The following is a 19,501-nucleotide window of genomic DNA, read 5'->3' as shown; positions in this document are numbered from 1 at the left end:
GCACCATTCAATTGTGCGACTAATTCTGTGTGTGTGTGTGTGTATGTGTGTGTGTGTGTTTGTGTGTGTGTGTGTGTGTGTGTGTGTGTGTGTGTTTGTGTGTGTGTGTGTGTGACAGTGTTCGAGCCCAACAGTCTGTCAATCCTTCTGCTTGAGCGTGCGCGGGAAGCTGTGAGGAAGGCGTCTTCTTCGCCGCACCAACTCTGTCCGCGAGCACACACACGCCAAAAAAAAAAAAAAAAAAAAAGTGGCACAATCACACCGCCCACCTGCCCATGGTAACGCCACGTGGGGCGCAGGGGGGAGGGGGGCCCACTCTGCCAGCGGCGAACACGAAAACAAGTCTTCCCGTCGTTCTTATAGGAGTAAACATTCACCTCTATGACCATTTTTACACTTAATACAGAGCAGCAGCAGGCACAAAGCATCCTGGGTAAATGAGCCGAAATCAACACCTGGAACACGACGCCACAAGTTGTAAATATCGAAGGGATATGACGTACATAATTATGCATCATGTACACACTTTTCACTGAGGGCCACATGGCAATGTGAGTGGCCCTGAGAGGGCCGGCTGTAACTGTAATCAACATGTTGTCCACTGGCATGGACGACATCTTGCAGTGTGGTCACATAGCGTTAAAGTGTAGAACATAAACTAGTAAAATGTAATTAAGGCCGATTAAATGATGTGGCCAACCACTTTAAATGTTGTCGCGATTCACATTACATGACATAGTGGGCCAAATAAATGATGTAGATAGATAAGTTAAATAATGAGGTGGTGGGCCAAATTAAATGACCTTGTGGGCCACTTTAAAGGATGTGGTGCGTCATTTTAAATGACGTGGTCAGCCAAATTAAATGATGAAGTAGGTCACATTAAATAAATTGGTGGGCCACCTTAATTTAAATGGTGGGCCAAACTAAATTATGTGGTGGGTCACATTAAATGAAGTGGTGGGACACTTTAAAGTTACTTCAGTAACACACATACTAAAATTGGAACAGAGCAGGATGTTGTACGTCATTTTAAATGACGTGGTCAGTCAAATTAAATGAGGAGGTAGGCCACATTAAATGATGAATTGAATTTTGGGCCAAATAAAATTAATTGTTGGGACATTTGAAATGATGCGGTGGGCCAAATTGAATGATGTGGAGGGCCACATGAAATTATGCCGTGGGCCAAATTGAATGATGTGGTTGGACAAATTTAATTATGAGGTAGGCCAACTTAAATGATGAATGAAATTTTGGGCCAAAAAAAATCAATTGGTGGGCCATTTTAAATGATGTGGTGGGCCAAATTAAATGATTTGGAGGGCCACCTGAAATTATGCGGTGGGCCGAATTGAATGACGTGGTCGGCCAAATGAAACGACGAGGTGGGCCACTTAATTTATAGATTTTAGATAGATGGATGAAGTGGTGAATAAAAAATGGATGGATGGATGGATAGATGAAGTGGTGGATAAAAAATGGATGGATGGATGAAGTATTGGATAGAAAATAGATGGATGGATGAAGTGGTGGATAGAAAATGGATGAATGAAATGGTAGATAGAAAATGGATGGATGATCAAGCGGTGGGTAGAAAATGATAGGGTGGGTGGATGAAGTGGTGGGTAGAAAATGGATGGATGGATGGACGGATGAAGTAGTGGATTTAAAATGGATGGATGGATGAAGCGCTGGATAGAAAATGGATGGATGGATTGATGGATGGATGACGTGGTGGAGAGAAATGGATGGATGGATGGATGGATGGATGAAGTGGTGGAAAGAAACTGGATGGATGGATGAAGTGGTGGGTAGAAGATGGATGGATGGATGAAGCGGTGGATAGAAATTGGAAGGATGGATGGATGGATGGATGGATGAAGTGGTGGATAGAAAATGGATGGATGGATGAAGTGGTGGATAGAAAATGGATGGATGGATGAAGTGGTGGAAAGAAAATGGATGAAGTGGGGGAAAGAAAATGGATGGATGGATGAAGTTGTGGATAGAAAATGGATGGATGGATGGATGGTTGGTTGGATGGATGGATGGATGGATGGATGAAGTGGTAGATTGAAAATGGATGGATGGATGAAGTGGTGGAAAGAAAATGGATGAAGTGGGGGAAAGAAAATGGATGAAGTGGTGGGTAGAAAAATGGATGGATGGATGAAACGGTGGATAGAAAATGGATGGATGGATGAAGTGGTGGTAAGAAGATGGATGGATGGACAAAGTGGTGGAAGGAAAATGGATGGATGGATGAAGTGATGGCTAGAAAATGGATGGATGAAATGGTAGATGGAAAATGGATGGATGATGAAGCGCTGGATAGAAAATGGATGGATGGATGGACGGATGAAGTAGTGGATCTAAAACGGATGGATGGATGAAGCGCTGGATAGAAAATGGATGGATGGATGAATGGATGGATGAAGTGGTGGATAGAAATGGATGGATGGATGAAATGTTGGATAGAAAATGGATGGATGGATGAAGTGGTGGACAGAAGATGGATGGATGGATGAAGTGGTGGAAGGAAAATGGATGGATGGATGAAGTGATGGCTAGAAAATGGATGGATGAAATGGTAGATGGAAAATGGATGGATGATGAAGCGCTGGATAGAAAATGATTGGGTGGGTGGATGAAGCGCTGGATAGAAAATGGATGGATGGATGGACGGATGAAGTAGTGGATTTAAAACGGATGGATGGATGAAGCGCTGGATAGAAAATGGATGGATGGATGAATAGAAGGATGAAGTGGTGGAGAGAAATGGATGGATGAATGGATGGATGGATGAATGAAGTGGTGGAAAGAAAATGGATGGATGGATGGATGAAGTGGTGGAAAGAAAATGGATGGATGGATGGATGGATAGATGGATGGATGATGGATGGATGGATGAAGTGGTGGATAGAAAATGGATGGATGGATGAAGTGGTGGAGAGAAAATGGAGGGATGATGGATGGATGAAGTGGTAGAAAGAAAATGGATGGATGGATGAAGTGGTGGAAAGAAAATGGATGGATGGATGAAGTGGTGGATAGAAAATGGATGGATGGATGAAGTGGTGGTGGATTGAAAAGAGAGGGATGGATGGATGGATTGATGATAGATGGATGATGGATGAAGTGGTGGATAGAAAATGGATGGATGATGAAGTGGTGGAAAGAAAATGGATGGATGGATGAAGTGGTGAATAGAAAATGGATGGATGAAGTGGTGGATAGAAAATGGATGGATGGATAAAGCAGTGGATAGAAAATGGATGGATGGATGAATGGATGGATGAAGTGGTGGATAGAAATGGATGGATGGATGAAATGTTGGATAGAAAATGGATGGATGGATGAAGTGGTGGACAGAAGATGGATGGATGGATGAAGTGGTGGAAGGAAAATGGATGGATGGATGAAGTGATGGCTAGAAAATGGATGGATGAAATGGTAGATGGAAAATGGATGGATGATGAAGCGCTGGATAGAAAATGATTGGGTGGGTGGATGAAGCGCTGGATAGAAAATGGATGGATGGATGGACGGATGAAGTAGTGGATTTAAAACGGATGGATGGATGAAGCGCTGGATAGAAAATGGATGGATGGATGAATAGAAGGATGAAGTGGTGGAGAGAAATGGATGGATGAATGGATGGATGGATGAATGAAGTGGTGGAAAGAAAATGGATGGATGGATGGATGAAGTGGTGGAAAGAAAATGGATGGATGGATGGATGGATAGATGGATGGATGATGGATGGATGGATGAAGTGGTGGATAGAAAATGGATGGATGGATGAAGTGGTGGAGAGAAAATGGAGGGATGATGGATGGATGAAGTGGTAGAAAGAAAATGGATGGATGGATGAAGTGGTGGAAAGAAAATGGATGGATGGATGAAGTGGTGGATAGAAAATGGATGGATGGATGAAGTGGTGGTGGATTGAAAAGAGAGGGATGGATGGATGGATTGATGATAGATGGATGATGGATGAAGTGGTGGATAGAAAATGGATGGATGATGAAGTGGTGGAAAGAAAATGGATGGATGGATGAAGTGGTGAATAGAAAATGGATGGATGAAGTGGTGGATAGAAAATGGATGGATGGATAAAGCAGTGGATAGAAAATGGATGGATGGATGATGTAGTGGAAGGAAAATGGATGGATGGATGAAGTGGTGGATAGAAAATGGAGGGATGGATGGATGGATGGAGGGAGGTAGGGATGATGGATAGATGGATGATGGATGGATGGAATGTGGGCCTGGTATAGGAGAGCTGGAGAGGGATGCAGGGAGGTTCCAGAGAGGAGGAAGGTGTTCTAATGACACGTAAGGAGGAGAAAAGTCATTTGGGTGGGAGGAAGACTTCCCACGTGCTAAAGAAGCAGAACAATCCTTGCACACAAATGGACTGCCAGATATTTTTTTTTTTCAGCAAAGCTCCTTGAAAGCTGCTCAAGATGTTCTCCAAATAAGGAGGTCTCACTCTGACGCATTTGAAAGCTCAGAACCAAATCCTTGCGGACCACAGAGTTCCAGCTCAGGCCGTTTATTGTTTGTCATAAGTCCTGCACAGTTTTTATTACTTAAAATGATTCCGTCAATTTTTAATTGTTTCTTTTTTTATTGTTGAATTACTTATAATTTTTTTGTCCTGTTTCAATCATTTATTTACTGTTTTATTTTTATTTTTAAATCATGTATAATTTACTACATGCAATAATGATGTCTTTTTTAATCAATTTATTATAGCTTTATTAGTATTTTATTTTTAATGTTTTTCTTTCTTTGTGTCAGGTTCATCCTTGACAGTTTGGTTATGTTTTAGTTGTTCCTGTCTTTGTTTCCTGTCAGCGCTCTTATTTTGTCTGTTTCCCGTCTTTCTCCCTGAGCGCTGTTCCCCCACAGATGCGGCTGATTGGCACCTGGCCACACCTGGTGTCAATCAGCCCACTCCTATTTTTACCTGCTTTGTCCTCCAGTCAGTGCTGGATTAATGTCGCTCCTGTCGTGTCGATGTCACCACTACCTGTCTTGTCGGTTGTAGCTTGTCTGTTCACTCTGCTCATGCCATAGTTCCGTCATGTCACAGTAAGTGTTTTTGTTCTTAGCCGAGTTTGTTATCCGCCTCGTGCACGCCTTTTGTTGGTACTCTTTTGGTTTGTTTTTTTCTTAGTGTTTAATTAGATCATGTTTACCTGCAAAATGCCTGCCTCCTTCTCTGCATCTTGGGGTTCGTCATAAACTAAGTCTGACACTTTGTTATTATTTTATTACTTACAATATTTCTGTCAATTTTCACTGATTTACCTATTATTTCATAATGTGTTATTTTTTTCTTAATGTATTATTTTACTAATTACTGTATTTCTTTCCATTTTCACTAACGTATTCATAGTTTTATTATTTGTTAATTTTTTGCCTAATTTAGTGTTATTTTATTACTAACAATATTTCTGTCCATTTTCACTAATGTATTTATCATTTTATTACTAGTAAAAACAATATTAATGATTTATTTCATTAATTACAATATTTCAGTCCATGTTCACTAATTAAAAAAATATCTTATTGTTTATTTGTTTCTTAATTTATCATAACTCTATTACTCACAATATTTCTGTCCATTTTCTCTAAATATTGAATTTTTACTTTTTTTTCTTAATTTATTATTTTATTCCTAACAATATTTCTGTCCATTTTCACTAATTTATGTATTGTTTATTTGTTCTTAATGTATTATTATCTTATTACTTACAATATTTATTTACTCTTTTAATTATTCATCTGTGTGTAAATATGAATAAACAGGCCAGTAACTCCATTAACGTTACTATTACAATTTTCCCGAACCGATATCAATATCAGGTATCGGTCCAATATCATCTTGCATGTCGAACGTGTGATATCATGTGCGATACAAGCAGTCCTGCAGCGAGTTCCCTTGTGCAAAGCTACACAGCTCGTTACCATCTAAATGTCCAAGAAGTCATTCCCAAATGGTAAACATGCTTGGCTATATAGGCGACAAGGAGCAAGCAGCTACACAACAGCTAAGCACAAAATAGCACTCAAGCTAAACATATTTAACAATAAAACGTGATATTAGTCAATATAAACAAGTATCATATAGTTATTATTTACACATACAAAGTCTCCAAGGCATAGTAGAAAAGTATCCAGTAACAAACGTGTCTGGATCATTCAACTTACCGCATCATGATCTCTACTTAATGCGTTATTGTGACCACTAGGTGTCACCAAAATAAAAAAAAATTACTACTCCACTTTAATTTAAAGACCGCATAAATCCATTCCAGACATCAGCACAAAGAGCAGGGGCTGAACAGCGTGTGCAAACTAAAAAATAGTGTTTACTAGTCGGCGTGTCGCGTGTGATCTACTAAGACTGCGTGTACAACTAATTACTGCAGCAGATTGCCTTATTTAAAGGAGATTTTAGCTTGCACTATTGGGTTTTTCACCATGGAGACACTCATTTACTGTATTTTTCATGCCATCACTTATGTTATGTGGTGTTTTGTTATGTTGTCAAACATGCAGCACACACATATAATAGGTACCACTTTTTTTAGTGAACACTTGCACAGCTGTCCTGCAGTGCACCTACAATGCAACCCTCTTTCTTTTTAGCATCGTGGACCACGCTAACGCTAACTGCGAGTGTGCGCTGGAATGTTCCAGCTGCGAGAAAATGCATATTGCAAGAAGTTGTTTGATTTCATATACGAGGTATGTTAGCAATTGTTCCTCCATATTAAGGAAATGAATGACACCAAAACGCATCAATTGAGTCATGCAGCAGCTCTAAGATTATAAAATAATGTTGCTGAGTAGACAACATGTGCAATATTTTCATTTTCGATAGTCCATGTTGGCAAGCAACCTTTCTCACAGCTGTCAGAAAGTACGTCCTTTCCAGACGCACTAAACATGAACACACAACAGCTCCCGCAGCACAGTTCCAGTCTAGATTAATCACTCGGTGTGTGTGCGAGAGAACCACATTTGGTGTTCTCATGATCAGCAGATTGTTACTCTGCTCACTAAAGAGATGCTAGCCTCTGCTCAAGAGTTTAGTAGACCAGTTTGTACGTGTTTTAGCATTCTTCACGGCGAAGAAAATGACAATGAAGGATGGAGGGAAGAAAAGAGGAGTGGCACATCAAAGCTGCGGTGATTTAGTCCACATGATATTTACCTGCCATTATATTCCACTGCCTTCACAGTCATTATCTCACCCAGCTTGGAGGACTTTGTCACATCCTCACTTTGTTCTCTTGCAAGGGAGAGTGAGGAGCGGAGGATGAAACGGTGAAGGAGAAGAAGGAGAAAGAAGAGAGCCGACGTAAGAAGAAGTAAGAGGGGGAGGGGGAAGACGAGGAGAAGGAGGAGAAGATGGAAGGAGGAAATATGAGACCGAGAGAAATAGGAAGGAGGAGAAAAGGAGAAGAAATTTTAAAAAAAGTGTGGAAAAAAGGAACAGTAGGAAAAAAGAAAATAGGAGAGGGAGAAGTGCAAGAAAAAGAAAAAAGTAAACAAGAAAGGAAGAAAAAAATATTTGTGTTTATTTTAACGAGGATGCAAATAATCCATCAAATATTCACTGACTGTTGGTTGCTGCTACACTAATATCTCTCATATTATATCTATGATGTAATAACTATGACGTCATAACTAATATGTATTGACTATATCCATAATATAATAACTAATAACTGGGATGTAATAACGCATAACTATGATGTAAAACTAATAACTATGATGTAATAAATAATAACAATGATGTAAAAACTAATAACTACGATGTAAAAACTAATAAAAAAATATGTAATAACTACTAGCTGTGATTTAATAACTAATAACTATGATGTAATAACTGACTACGATGTCATAACTAATGACTATGAAGTAATAACTAATATATAATATATAATAACTATGATGTAATAACTAATGACAATTATGTAAAAACGAATAACTATAATGTAATAACAAATAACCATAATATAATAACTGACAACTAAGATGTAATAACTAATAACAATGATGTAATAACTAATAACTATGATGTTAAAACTAATAACTATGATGTTAAAACTAAGAACAATGATATTATAAGTAATAACAATGATGTTATAACTAATATCCAAAAACTATGATGTAACAACTAATAATGTAATAACTAATAACTATGTTGCAATAACTAATATCCATAATATAATAACTAATAACTATGATGTAATAACTAATAATGTAATAACTTATATCTAATAACTATGATGTAATAACTAATAACAATGACGTGACAAATAACTAATACATATGATGTAATAACTAGTAACTATGATGTTATAACTAATAAAAATGATGTAATAACTAATAACAATGACGTAACATAATTAATAACTATGATGTAATAACTAATAACAATGATGTGACAAATAACTAATACATACGATGTAATAACTAGTAACTATGATGTTATAACTAATAAAAATTATGTAAAAACTAAAAACAATGACGTAACGCATAATAACGATGATGTAATAACTAATGACTATGATGATATAAATAATACCAACGATTTAATAACTAATAACAATGACGTAACAAATAACTAATAACTATGATGTGAAGTGAATTGAAGTGAATTATATTTATATAGCGCTTTTCTCTAGTGACTCAAAGCGCTTTACATAGTGAAACCCAATATCTAAGTTACATTTAAACCAGTGTGGGTGGCACTGGGAGCAGGTGGATAAAGTGTCTTGCCCAAGGACACAACGGTAGTGACTAGGATGGCGGAAGCGGGAATCGAACCTGCAACCCTCAAGTTGCTGGCACGGCCACTCTACCAACCGAGCTATACTGCCCCACAATAATAACTGATACCAATTATGTAATAACTGATATCCATAATATAATAACCAATAATATGATGTGATAACTAATACTGATTATGTCACAACTAATATATAATAAATATAATGTAATAATACATATAATAAAATAATAACTATGATGTGACAACTAATAAACTATGATATAACATTTAATACTTTATAAAAAATAATATACATTTTTAAAAAAGGAAAAAAGATTTTGTGACGATAAAAAATATTGATGTAATCATAGCAGTATCGACTAGACACGCTCCCGTGCTTGGTATCATTACAGTCGATGTTAGGTGTAAATCCACCCATTTCTTTACATTCAGGCGCAATAGCTTTTGTTAGCGGTGGTGCTGGTGAGTTATTGCATCGTCCTACAGTGTGTAGTGAAGCATGTTTAGCTATTCCTTGTCCTCCAATGATAATAATACTTATAAGAAACGCACTTTATTTTTCGCCATGGGGGCCAGGATTAGTTTTTTAGCTAAAACTGCCGACTGCGGATGGACGTTAACTACAAACCAGCTAACCATGTCTTAAAGCATCTCTTCCTGAGGGCGTTTCAGTGTTATAACTTCACCTTTATCTTTAGTTTTTCAGCCAAAACGCATCTGTTCTCCCTTTTCTGTCTCCACACAGTGTCTGCTTGTAACTACTCCATGTGTGCGTGCGCTGCCGAACATGCTCCTCTGCTCGTAAACCCAGCAATGTCATGACGTGACGTAGAGTATAGTACCGTTTTTGATTCATTACTACCGCGATACTACTACTACTGGTACCTGTATCCCGTACAACACTACACACAGCTAGCAAATAATAACTAATAATATCCACAACATGCCATAATAACTAATAACTATAATGTAATAATGAATAACAATGACATAATAACTAATAACATAATGCAATAACAAATAACTATGATGTATCTAAAAACTATAACATAATAACTAATAACAATGACATAATAACCAATAACAACGACATAATAACTAATAACAATGACAAAATAACGAACAACTATAGAGTAATAACTAATAACAATGACATAACTAATAACTTTAACATAATAACTAATAACTATAACATAACTAATAACAATGACATAATAACTAATAACAATGGCATAATAACTAATAACTATAAGGTCATAACAAATAAAAATGACATAATAACTAATAACTATAACATAATAACTAATAACAATGACATAATAACTAATAACTATAACGTAATAACTAATAACAATGACATAATAACTAATAACATAACATAGTAACTAATAACAATGACATAACTAATAACTTTAACATAATAACTAATAACTGTAACATAGTAACTAATAACAATGACATAATAACTTATAACTATAAGGTCATAACTAATAACAATGACATAATTACAAATAACTATAACGTAATAACAAATAACAAGGACATAATGACTAATAACTATAACAAAATAACTAATAACAAAGACATAATAACAAATACCAAGGACATAACTAAAAGCTATAACGTAATAACTAATAACAAATTACATAATAATTAATAACTATAAAATAATAACTAATAACAATTACATAACTAATAACTATAACATAATAACTAATAATGACATAATAACTAATAACTATAACATAACAACAAATAATGACAGAATGACTAATAACTATAACATAATAACTAATAAAAATGACACAATGACAAATAATAATGACATAACTAAAAGCTATAACTTAATAACTAATATCAATGACATAATAACTAATAACACTATAAAGTAATAACGAATAACAATGACATAATAACTAATAACTATAATGTAATAACTAATTACAATGACATAACTAATAACTAAAACGTAATAACAAATAACAATGACATTAAACTAATAACTATAACACAATAACTAATAACAATGACATAATAACTAATAACAATGACATAACTAATGATAATGACATAACTAATAACAATGACATATTAACGAATAACTATAACGTACTAACTAATAACAATGACATAATAACTCATAATAATGGCATAATAACTAACAACATAATAACTAATAACATAATAACTATGTCATATAACTATGACATAATAACTAAAAACTGATTTAAAAAGAATACACCCAAATTATCACTTAAGATTTGAAAAATGAAAGACAATAGAAAGGCTAGCTTGAACACGTGTTGTACAACACATGAGAGTAAACAACCACAATGTACACCAGTGGACATCGTACTACACTTCTGGCGCCAACGACAACATAAGCGGTCGGTGGCCACTTCATTAGGTACACTCTCTGATCCAATGTGGACTTTTGATGGCCATGTATCCACCACGCATGTGTCATGTTTGTATATAGTACACATCCACAGCAATATGCAGGGCTCGTGTTGGCGCCACGCGAGCGCGCCGTTGCACGTGCCAGCTGCCAGATGATGACATTTGGCGCCAAAGCAACACCGGGGCAGCCCCCCACCACCGCTGACCCGCGCGCACGCGCCTGGCGATGCATCCGCGGCGGCTGCACGTGCACGTGGCTCCGCAAGGCTCGCCCAACGACTTCCACGCTCGCCCCGGCACGCAGGTTGGAACATGCACGCGCGCGGACTCACCTGCACGACACGGTGAGTTCAACTTTGGTGGCGGGAATGGCCGCGGTGAAGGGGTCCGCGTCCCCGATGCACGCCATGCTCGCCCCCGGACACAGCAGCGGCAGCCGCGGGCATGAGAGGACGAGGAGGAGGGCGGGGCGCGGCGAGGGGAGTGGGGGGGTTTCTTTGGTGGGGAAAGGGCGGGGGAGGAGGGGGGGTGATGGCGCCGAGGAGGGTCCGCGCGCGTAGCCCACCTGAGTGGTGACGTGAGGCTCTTTACGCGGGAAAAGCCTGCTGGAGTCTGACGACGACGAGGAGGGGGAGACTCAGCAGCTCACAGCCTGCCGCGCGCGTGCACGCTCGGGAGGGGGGCAGGGGGCGGAGTAACGGCGTGCACGAGTACACACACACTTGTGAGAGAGAGAGAGAGAGAGGGGGGAGAGACAGAGTTTGACATTTCAATAGGCTGAGAGTTAGAGTAACAATATGTAATGACTTAAGTCACACCTGTGACGTCACTGATGCCCACCCCTCAATGAGCATATTCACTACATGCACAAAGTGAATCCAAATATAATTCAACTTGAAATCACAGTTTAATCAAATGTGTTTAATCAAATGTGTCAGAATTCTAATGTCGCTTTTCATATTTTACAGCATTTAATTAAAACTATTTCACTTTTGAATATTTGACAACTTTTGATGTCAACAAGTAGCAAGCACAGACTTATATCAAAATGTAGTAAGCACATACTTATGTCAACATGTAGCAAGCACAGATGACAACACTGACACTCAACAACAACACATAAAATTTAGGTATTTTCATCATCAAGCACAGGTTTGTGTCAACATGTAGCAAGCACATATTTATCGTAACATGTAGCAAGCACATACTTATGTCAACAAGTAGCAAGCACAGCCTTCTGTCAACATCTAGCAACCACAGTTGTATGTCAACAAGTAGCAAGCACAGACTTATGTCACAATGCAGCAAGTACAGATTTATGTCAAAATGTAGCGAAAACAGACTAATGTCAACATGTAGCAAGCACAGACTAATGTCAACATGTAGCAAGCACTAATTTATGTCAACATGTAGCAAGCACATACTTATGTCAACATGTAGCAAGCACAGACTTATATCAAAATGTAGCAAGCACAGCCTTCTGTCAACATCTAGCAACCAGTTGTATGTCAACAAGTAGCAAGCACAACCTTCTGTCAGCATCTAGCAACCACAGTTGTATGTCAACAAGTAGCAAGCACAGACTTATGTCAACATGTAGCAAGCACATATTTATGTCAACATGTAGCAAGCACATACTTCTGTCAACATCTAGCAACCACAGTTGTATGTCAACATGTAGCGAGAACAGAATAATGTCAACATGTAGCAAGCACATACTTATGTAGCAAGTAACAAGCACAGCTTTCTGTCAACATCTAGCAACCTAAGTTTTATGTCAACAAGTAGCAAGCACAGACTTATGTTAACATGCAGCAAGCACAGATTTATGTCAACATGTAGGAGGCACAAATTTATGTCAACATCTAGCAAGCACAGATTTATGTTGACATGAAGCAAGCACAGACTTATATCAAAATGCAGCAAACACAGACTTATGTCAACATGTAGCAAGCAGAGATTTATGTCAACATGTAGCAAACAGAAGTTTATGTAGACAAGTAGCAAGCAAAGACTTATGTCAACATGTAGCAAGCACAGATTTATGTCAAGATGTAGCAAGCAGAGGTTAATGTCAACAAGTAGCAAGCACAGACTTATGTCAACAAGTAGCAAACACAGACTAATGTCAACATGTAGCGAGCACAGATTGATGCCAGCATGTAGCAAGCACCCACTTGTGTCAACATGTAGCAAGCACAGACTTGTATCAACATGTAGCAAGCATATACTTATGTCAACAAGTACCAGCACATACTTATGTCAACATGTAGCAAACACAGACTTATGTCAACATGTAGCAAGCAGAGATGTATGTCAACATGTAGCAAGCAGAAGTTTATGTCAACAAGTAGCAAGCACATACTTATGTCAACATGTGGCAAGCACAGATTTATGTCAATATGTAGCAAGCACATACTTGTCAACATGTAGCAAGCACATACTTGTGTCAACATGTAGAAAGCAAATATTTATGTCAACATATAGCAAGCACAGACTAATGTCAAGATGTAGCAAACCTAGATTTATGTCAACAAGTAGCAAGCACAGACTTATGTCAACATGTAGCAAGAACAGACTTATGTCAACATGTAAGAAATACATATTTATGTCAACATGTAGCAAGCACATATGTCAACACGTACCAACACAGACTTATGTCAATATGTAGCTAGCACAGATTTATGTCAGCATGTAGCAAGCACATACGTGTGTCAACATGTAGCAAGTACAGACTTGTGTCAACATGTAGCGAGCACAGACTTCTGTCAACAAGTAGCAAGCATATACTTATGTCAACATGTAGCACTCACAGATTTATGTCAACATGTAGCAAGCACAGACTTGTGTCAACATGTAGCAAGCAAAGATTCATGTCAACATTAAGGAAGCACATACTTGTGTCAACATGTAGCAAGCACATACTTATGTCAACATGTAGCAAGCACGGACCAGGTCAACAAGTAGCAAGAACATATTTATGTCCACATGTAGAAAGGACAGACATATGTCAACATGTAGCATGCACAGACTGTCAACATGTGGCAAGCACATACTTATGTCAACATGTAGCACGCACAAACTTATGTCAGCAAGTAGCAAGCACAGACTAATGTCGACATGTATCAACCACATACTTATGTCAACATGAAGCAAGCACAGACTTGTCTCAACATGTAGCAAGCACAGATTTATGTCAACATGTAGCAAGCACGGACCAGGTCAACAAGTATCAAGCACATACTTATGTCAACATGTAGCAAGCACGGTCCAGGTCAACAAGTAGCAAGCACATACCTATGTCAACATGTAGCAAGCACATACTTATTTCAACATGTAGCAAGTACATACTTATGTCAACATGTAACAAGCACATACTTATGTCAACATGTAACAAGCACATACTTATGTCAACATGTAGCAAGCACAGACTTATTTCAACACGTAGCAAGCACATACTTATGTCAACATGTAACAACCACATACTTATGTAAACATGTAACAAGCACAGACTTATTTCAACACGTAGCAAGCACATACTTATGTCAACATGTAGCAAGCACATACTTGTGTCAACATGAATGGATGTACAAAATCCAAAACCAATGAAGTTGGCATGTTGTGTAAATGGTAAATAAAAACAGAATACAATGATTTTAAAATCTTTTTTAACTTATATCCAATTGAATAGACTGCCAAGACAAGATATTTAATGTTTAAATGGAAATATTTGTTATTTTTTGCAAATATTAGCTCATTTGGAATTTGATGCCGGCAACGTGCTTCAAATAAGCTGGCACGAGTGGCAAAAAAGTTGAGGAATGCTCATCAAACACTTATTTGGAACTTCCCACAGGTGAACAGGCTAATTGGGAACAGGTGGGTGCCATGATTGGGTATAAAAGCAGCTTTCATGAAATGCTCAGTAATTCACAAACAAGGATGGGGCGAGGGTCACCAATTTGTAAGCAAATTGTCGAACAGTTTTAGAACAACATTTCTTAACGAGCTATTGCAAGGAATTTGGGGATTTCATCATCTACGGTCCGTAATTTCATCAAAAGGTTCAGAAAATCTGGAGAAATCCCGGCACGTAAGCAATGATATTACAGGCCTTCGATCCCTCAGGTGGTACTGCATCAAAGAGCGACATCAGTGTGTAAAGGTTATCACCACATTGGCTCAGGAACACTTCAGAAAACCACTGTCAGTAACTACAGTCAGTCGCTACATCTGCAAGTGCAAGTTAAAACTCTACTATGCAAAGCGAAAGCCATTTATCAACAGCACCCAGAAACGCCGCCGGCTTCGCTGGGCCCGAGCTCATCTAAGATGGACTTATGCAATGTGGAAAAGCGTTCTGTGGTCTGATGAGTCCACATTTCAAATATTTTTTGTAAACTGAGGACGTTGTGTCCTCCGGAACAAAGAGGAAAAGAACCATCCGGACTGTTAAAGGCGCAAAGCTGAAAAACAAGCCTCTATGATGGTATGGGGGTGTATTAGTGCCCAAGGCATGGGTAACTTACACATCTGTGAAGGCACCATTAATGCTGGAAGGTCCATACAGGTTTTGGAGCAACGTGTGTTGCCATCCAAGCAACGTTATCATGGACGCCCCTGCTTATTTCAGCAAGACAATGCCAAGCCACGTGTTACAACAGCGTGGCTTCATAGTAAAAGAGTGCAGGTACTAGACTGGCCTGCCTGTAGTCCAGACCTGTCTCCCATTGAAAATGTGTGGCGCAATATGAAGCCTAAAATACCACAACGGAGACTGTTGAACAACTTAAGCTGTACATCAAGCAAGAATGGGAAATAATTTCACCTGAAAAGCTTGAAAAATTGTCCAATCGTTTACAGAGTGTTGTTAAAAGGAAAGGCCATGTAAGACAGTGGTAAAAAAAAATGCCCCTGTGCCAACTTTTTTGCCATGCGTTGCTGCCATTAAATTCTAAGTGAAGTGAATTGTATTTATATAGCGCTTTTTCTCTAGTGACTCAAAGCGCTTTACATAGTGAAACCCAGTGTTGGTGGCACTGGGAGCAGGTGGGTAAAGTGTCTTGCCCAAGGACACAACGGCAGTGACTAGGATGGCGGAAGCGGGGATCGAACCTGCAACCCTCAAGTTGCTGGCACGGCCGCTCTACCAACCGAGCTATACCGCCCCACAAAAACAAATCCGACTGGAGCCGCAAAAAAATATAAGCCATATGACATACATATAGTGTGTCATGAGATATCAATTGAATTATAATGACTTAAAGGAAACTAAATGAGCTCAAATATAGCTACAAATGAGGCATAATGATGCAATATGTACATACAGCTAGCCTAAATAGCATGTTAGCATCGATTAGCTTGCAGTCATGCACTCCACACAAGTCAATAACATCAACAAAATTCACCTTTGTGCATTCATACACAACACTAAACGTTTGGTGGACAAAATAAGACATAAAAAGAAGTGGCACAAAACACGTGTTAGAAAGTCGGAGAAAGTTATACATGTAAACAAGCTACGGTGAGTTCAAGGACCGCCAGTTAGTGATTATTTGCAAAAGAAAAAAAAATAGTTTCTCATTTGGAACATTATATATCTTGTCTTTGCAGTCTTTTAAATTGAAAATAAGTTTAAAATAATTTCCAAATCCTTTTATTCTGTTTTTATTTACCATTTACACAACGTGCCAACTCCACTGCATCAAGCGAGTGTAAAAAAAAAGAAGTTCAAAGTCACGATGGAGGTGTTTTGTCTTTCTAAGCTTGTTGTTAAAACCGTGAATCGTTTGCAGGAGGATTCAAACCTCAGATGTTCCATTGAGAGAAGAAGAAAGAGGGCAAGCGTGTGAAGAAGAAAGCACACCTTGACACCGCTCACCTTGGTCGTGTGTTTGTGCTGCGTTCAAAGACTCCTTCATCATGGGAAATTGTGCCGACTCAGCTTCTCGTGCCTCGGAGGGCCAATGAGCAGACTAATGTGCGCACATCTGCAGCGCGGGAAAAAGCTGCGCGCGCAGTTTTGAAATGAGCCTCAGTCGGCATGAACGCTGACCATCCCGAAACACGAACAAAGGTCAGGAGCGGCGTTCCAAGCTTAGGACGGATTTTTTTTTAATTAACGTTTTATTAAATCTCCCTGGTTGCTTCCAGCTGTACGATACGTTTAAAAAATAATGAAGTACTTTTAAATTAAAGCAACAATGACTTTCATTCTCGGAGTCAAGAGGTGAAACTGAATGCCGTCACTGCCCTCTGGTGGACAAAAGGGGTAAGTGACGTTTCATCGACTTTTATGGGAATTACTTTCTTTCTGGCTTTTTCGGAGCCATGTTTGTTTATGTTTATTTTCTTCCATTTCAATTTGTAAAAGTTTTTTTTTTTAATGTCAATCAATATTGAAAATATTTTATTGAAAAAGTTAAGCTAGAGTGTTTTTCAACCTTTTTTGAGTCAAGGCACATTTTTTGCGTTGAAAAAATCCGCAGGCAGACTACCAGAATAAATCATTAAAAAAGGAAACTCAGTTGACGGTAAAAAATCGTAGCAATTGTTGGATATGACTTTAAAGCATAACCAAGCATGCATCACTATAGCTCTTGTCTCAAAGTAGGTGCGCTGTCACATCACACCCTGACTTATTTTGACTTTTTTGCTGTTTTCCTGTATGTAGTGTTTTAATTATTGTCTTGTTCTCCTATTTTGGTGGCGTTTTCTCTTTTTTTGTTATTTTCCTGTAGCAGTTTCATGTCTTCCTTTGAGCGATATTTCCCACATCTACTTTGTTTTAGCAATTCAACAATATTTCAGTTGTTTTTATCTTTCTTTGTGGGGACATTGTCGATTGTCATGTCATGTTCAGATGTACATTGGGGAAGCCGTCTTTGCTCCACTGCAAGTCTTTGCTGTCGTCCAGCATTCTGTTTTTGTTTACTTTGTAGCCAGTTCAGTTTTAGTTTTGTTCTGCAAAGCCATCCCTAAGCTTCAATGCCTTTTCTTAGGGGCACTCACTTTTTGTTTATTTTTGGTTTAAGCATTAGACACAATTTTACCTGCACCCTGCCTCCCTCTGTTTCCGACATCTACAAAGCAATTAGCAACGGCTGTCACCGACTGGTATGGAATAGTATCACACGGTTACTCTGCCGAGCTCTAGACAACACCGACGCTCAACAACAACACATAATTTACAGACTATAATTACTGGTTTGAAAACAATTTTAACCCAAATAGGTGAAATTAGACAATCTCCCACGGCACACCAGGCTCGCGGCACAGTGGTTGAAAAACACTGCACTATGTGACACCAGGGAGGTCACTTCCGTCTGTGTTAATAAAGTTTGTGTTTATTTAAAAACATGGGTTTTTTGGTTCTTTGAAGGTAGTCGTTTAAAAGACTACCTCAATATCACAGTTTTGTTTTTAACTGTTAATCACACCAATATAATTGACACAAACATTACTTTTCCGAAATATTGATTATCATTTTATTTTTGTTGTTGTGTTTTCGTCGTCTACGTTCCAAAAGGCGGTGCCATATCTCCATGCTTTGGCATTGTTGTTGCTCACAAAGAAATACACAAATAATACGTACGAATAAAATGTATTACTGGATACAAAAAGTCTAAACACTACAATAAAAATTAGGACACAATAAAAATTTGAGTACTAAATTATACTACCAGACCTAGTGTGTTAAGAGGAATGAACCCAAACAATTAATACGAACAAAAATAATACAATTGAAAATCAATTTTTAAAAAAATACTATTAAAAAAGGTAAATATTTAATATACATATATATGTATATACATACACATATATATTCAAATAATAATAAGATATTTAAACCAACAAAATAAGCAAAATTTGCATGTGCATAAAAAACGCCTCACACGAATCGGTTCTCATCGTTCACTTAAAAGAACCGTTCAAAAGACTCGATTCATTCGCGAACTTTGCATCGAGAGTACATCTAGAGTACAGGTTCAATGTACACAAATAACACCTTAGTTACTTGGACAGTGTGTTTATATATATATATATATATATATATATATATATATATATATATATATGTATATGTATATGTATATATATAGTTTAGATAGGGCTATGTCGTGTTTTGTAGGGGAAATACGTTTACGTCCCTTGTTTTAATGTTAGCATTTAAGCGAGCTAACGTGCTAGCGCTAGAGCAGGGGTCACCAACCTTTTTGAAACCAAGAGCTACTTTTTGGGTACTGACTAATGCGAAGGGCTACCAGTTTGATACACACT

General features: G+C 38.0%; 1 protein-coding gene and 1 long non-coding RNA gene across 2 annotated transcripts in view; one reads left to right on the top strand and one right to left on the bottom strand.

The window, feature by feature from the left end:
- LOC133549233 (copine-8-like) overlaps positions 1–11,821 on the bottom strand; it is a 161,118-nt gene extending 149,297 nt beyond the window's left edge. Inside the window, exon 1 of the mRNA XM_061894450.1 lies at positions 11,554–11,821. Coding sequence (XP_061750434.1) covers positions 11,554–11,630 — 77 coding nt within the window. The 5' untranslated portion in view covers positions 11,631–11,821. The remainder of the gene's footprint in view (positions 1–11,553) is intronic.
- Positions 1–18,558, top strand: part of LOC133549234 (uncharacterized) — a 38,993-nt gene extending 20,435 nt beyond the window's left edge. The window contains exons 4-5 of the long non-coding RNA XR_009806052.1: positions 7,321–7,391; positions 17,017–18,558. This is a non-coding gene — a long non-coding RNA (uncharacterized LOC133549234). The remainder of the gene's footprint in view (positions 1–7,320; positions 7,392–17,016) is intronic.
- The last annotated feature ends 943 nt before the right edge of the window (positions 18,559–19,501 follow it).

This window comes from Nerophis ophidion, linkage group LG03 (genome assembly GCF_033978795.1).
Source record: "Nerophis ophidion isolate RoL-2023_Sa linkage group LG03, RoL_Noph_v1.0, whole genome shotgun sequence".
Taxonomy (NCBI): Eukaryota; Metazoa; Chordata; class Actinopteri; order Syngnathiformes; family Syngnathidae; genus Nerophis; species Nerophis ophidion.
The sequence above is the reverse complement of the archived record's forward strand: the minus strand, read 5'-3'. Positions and strand labels throughout refer to the sequence as shown.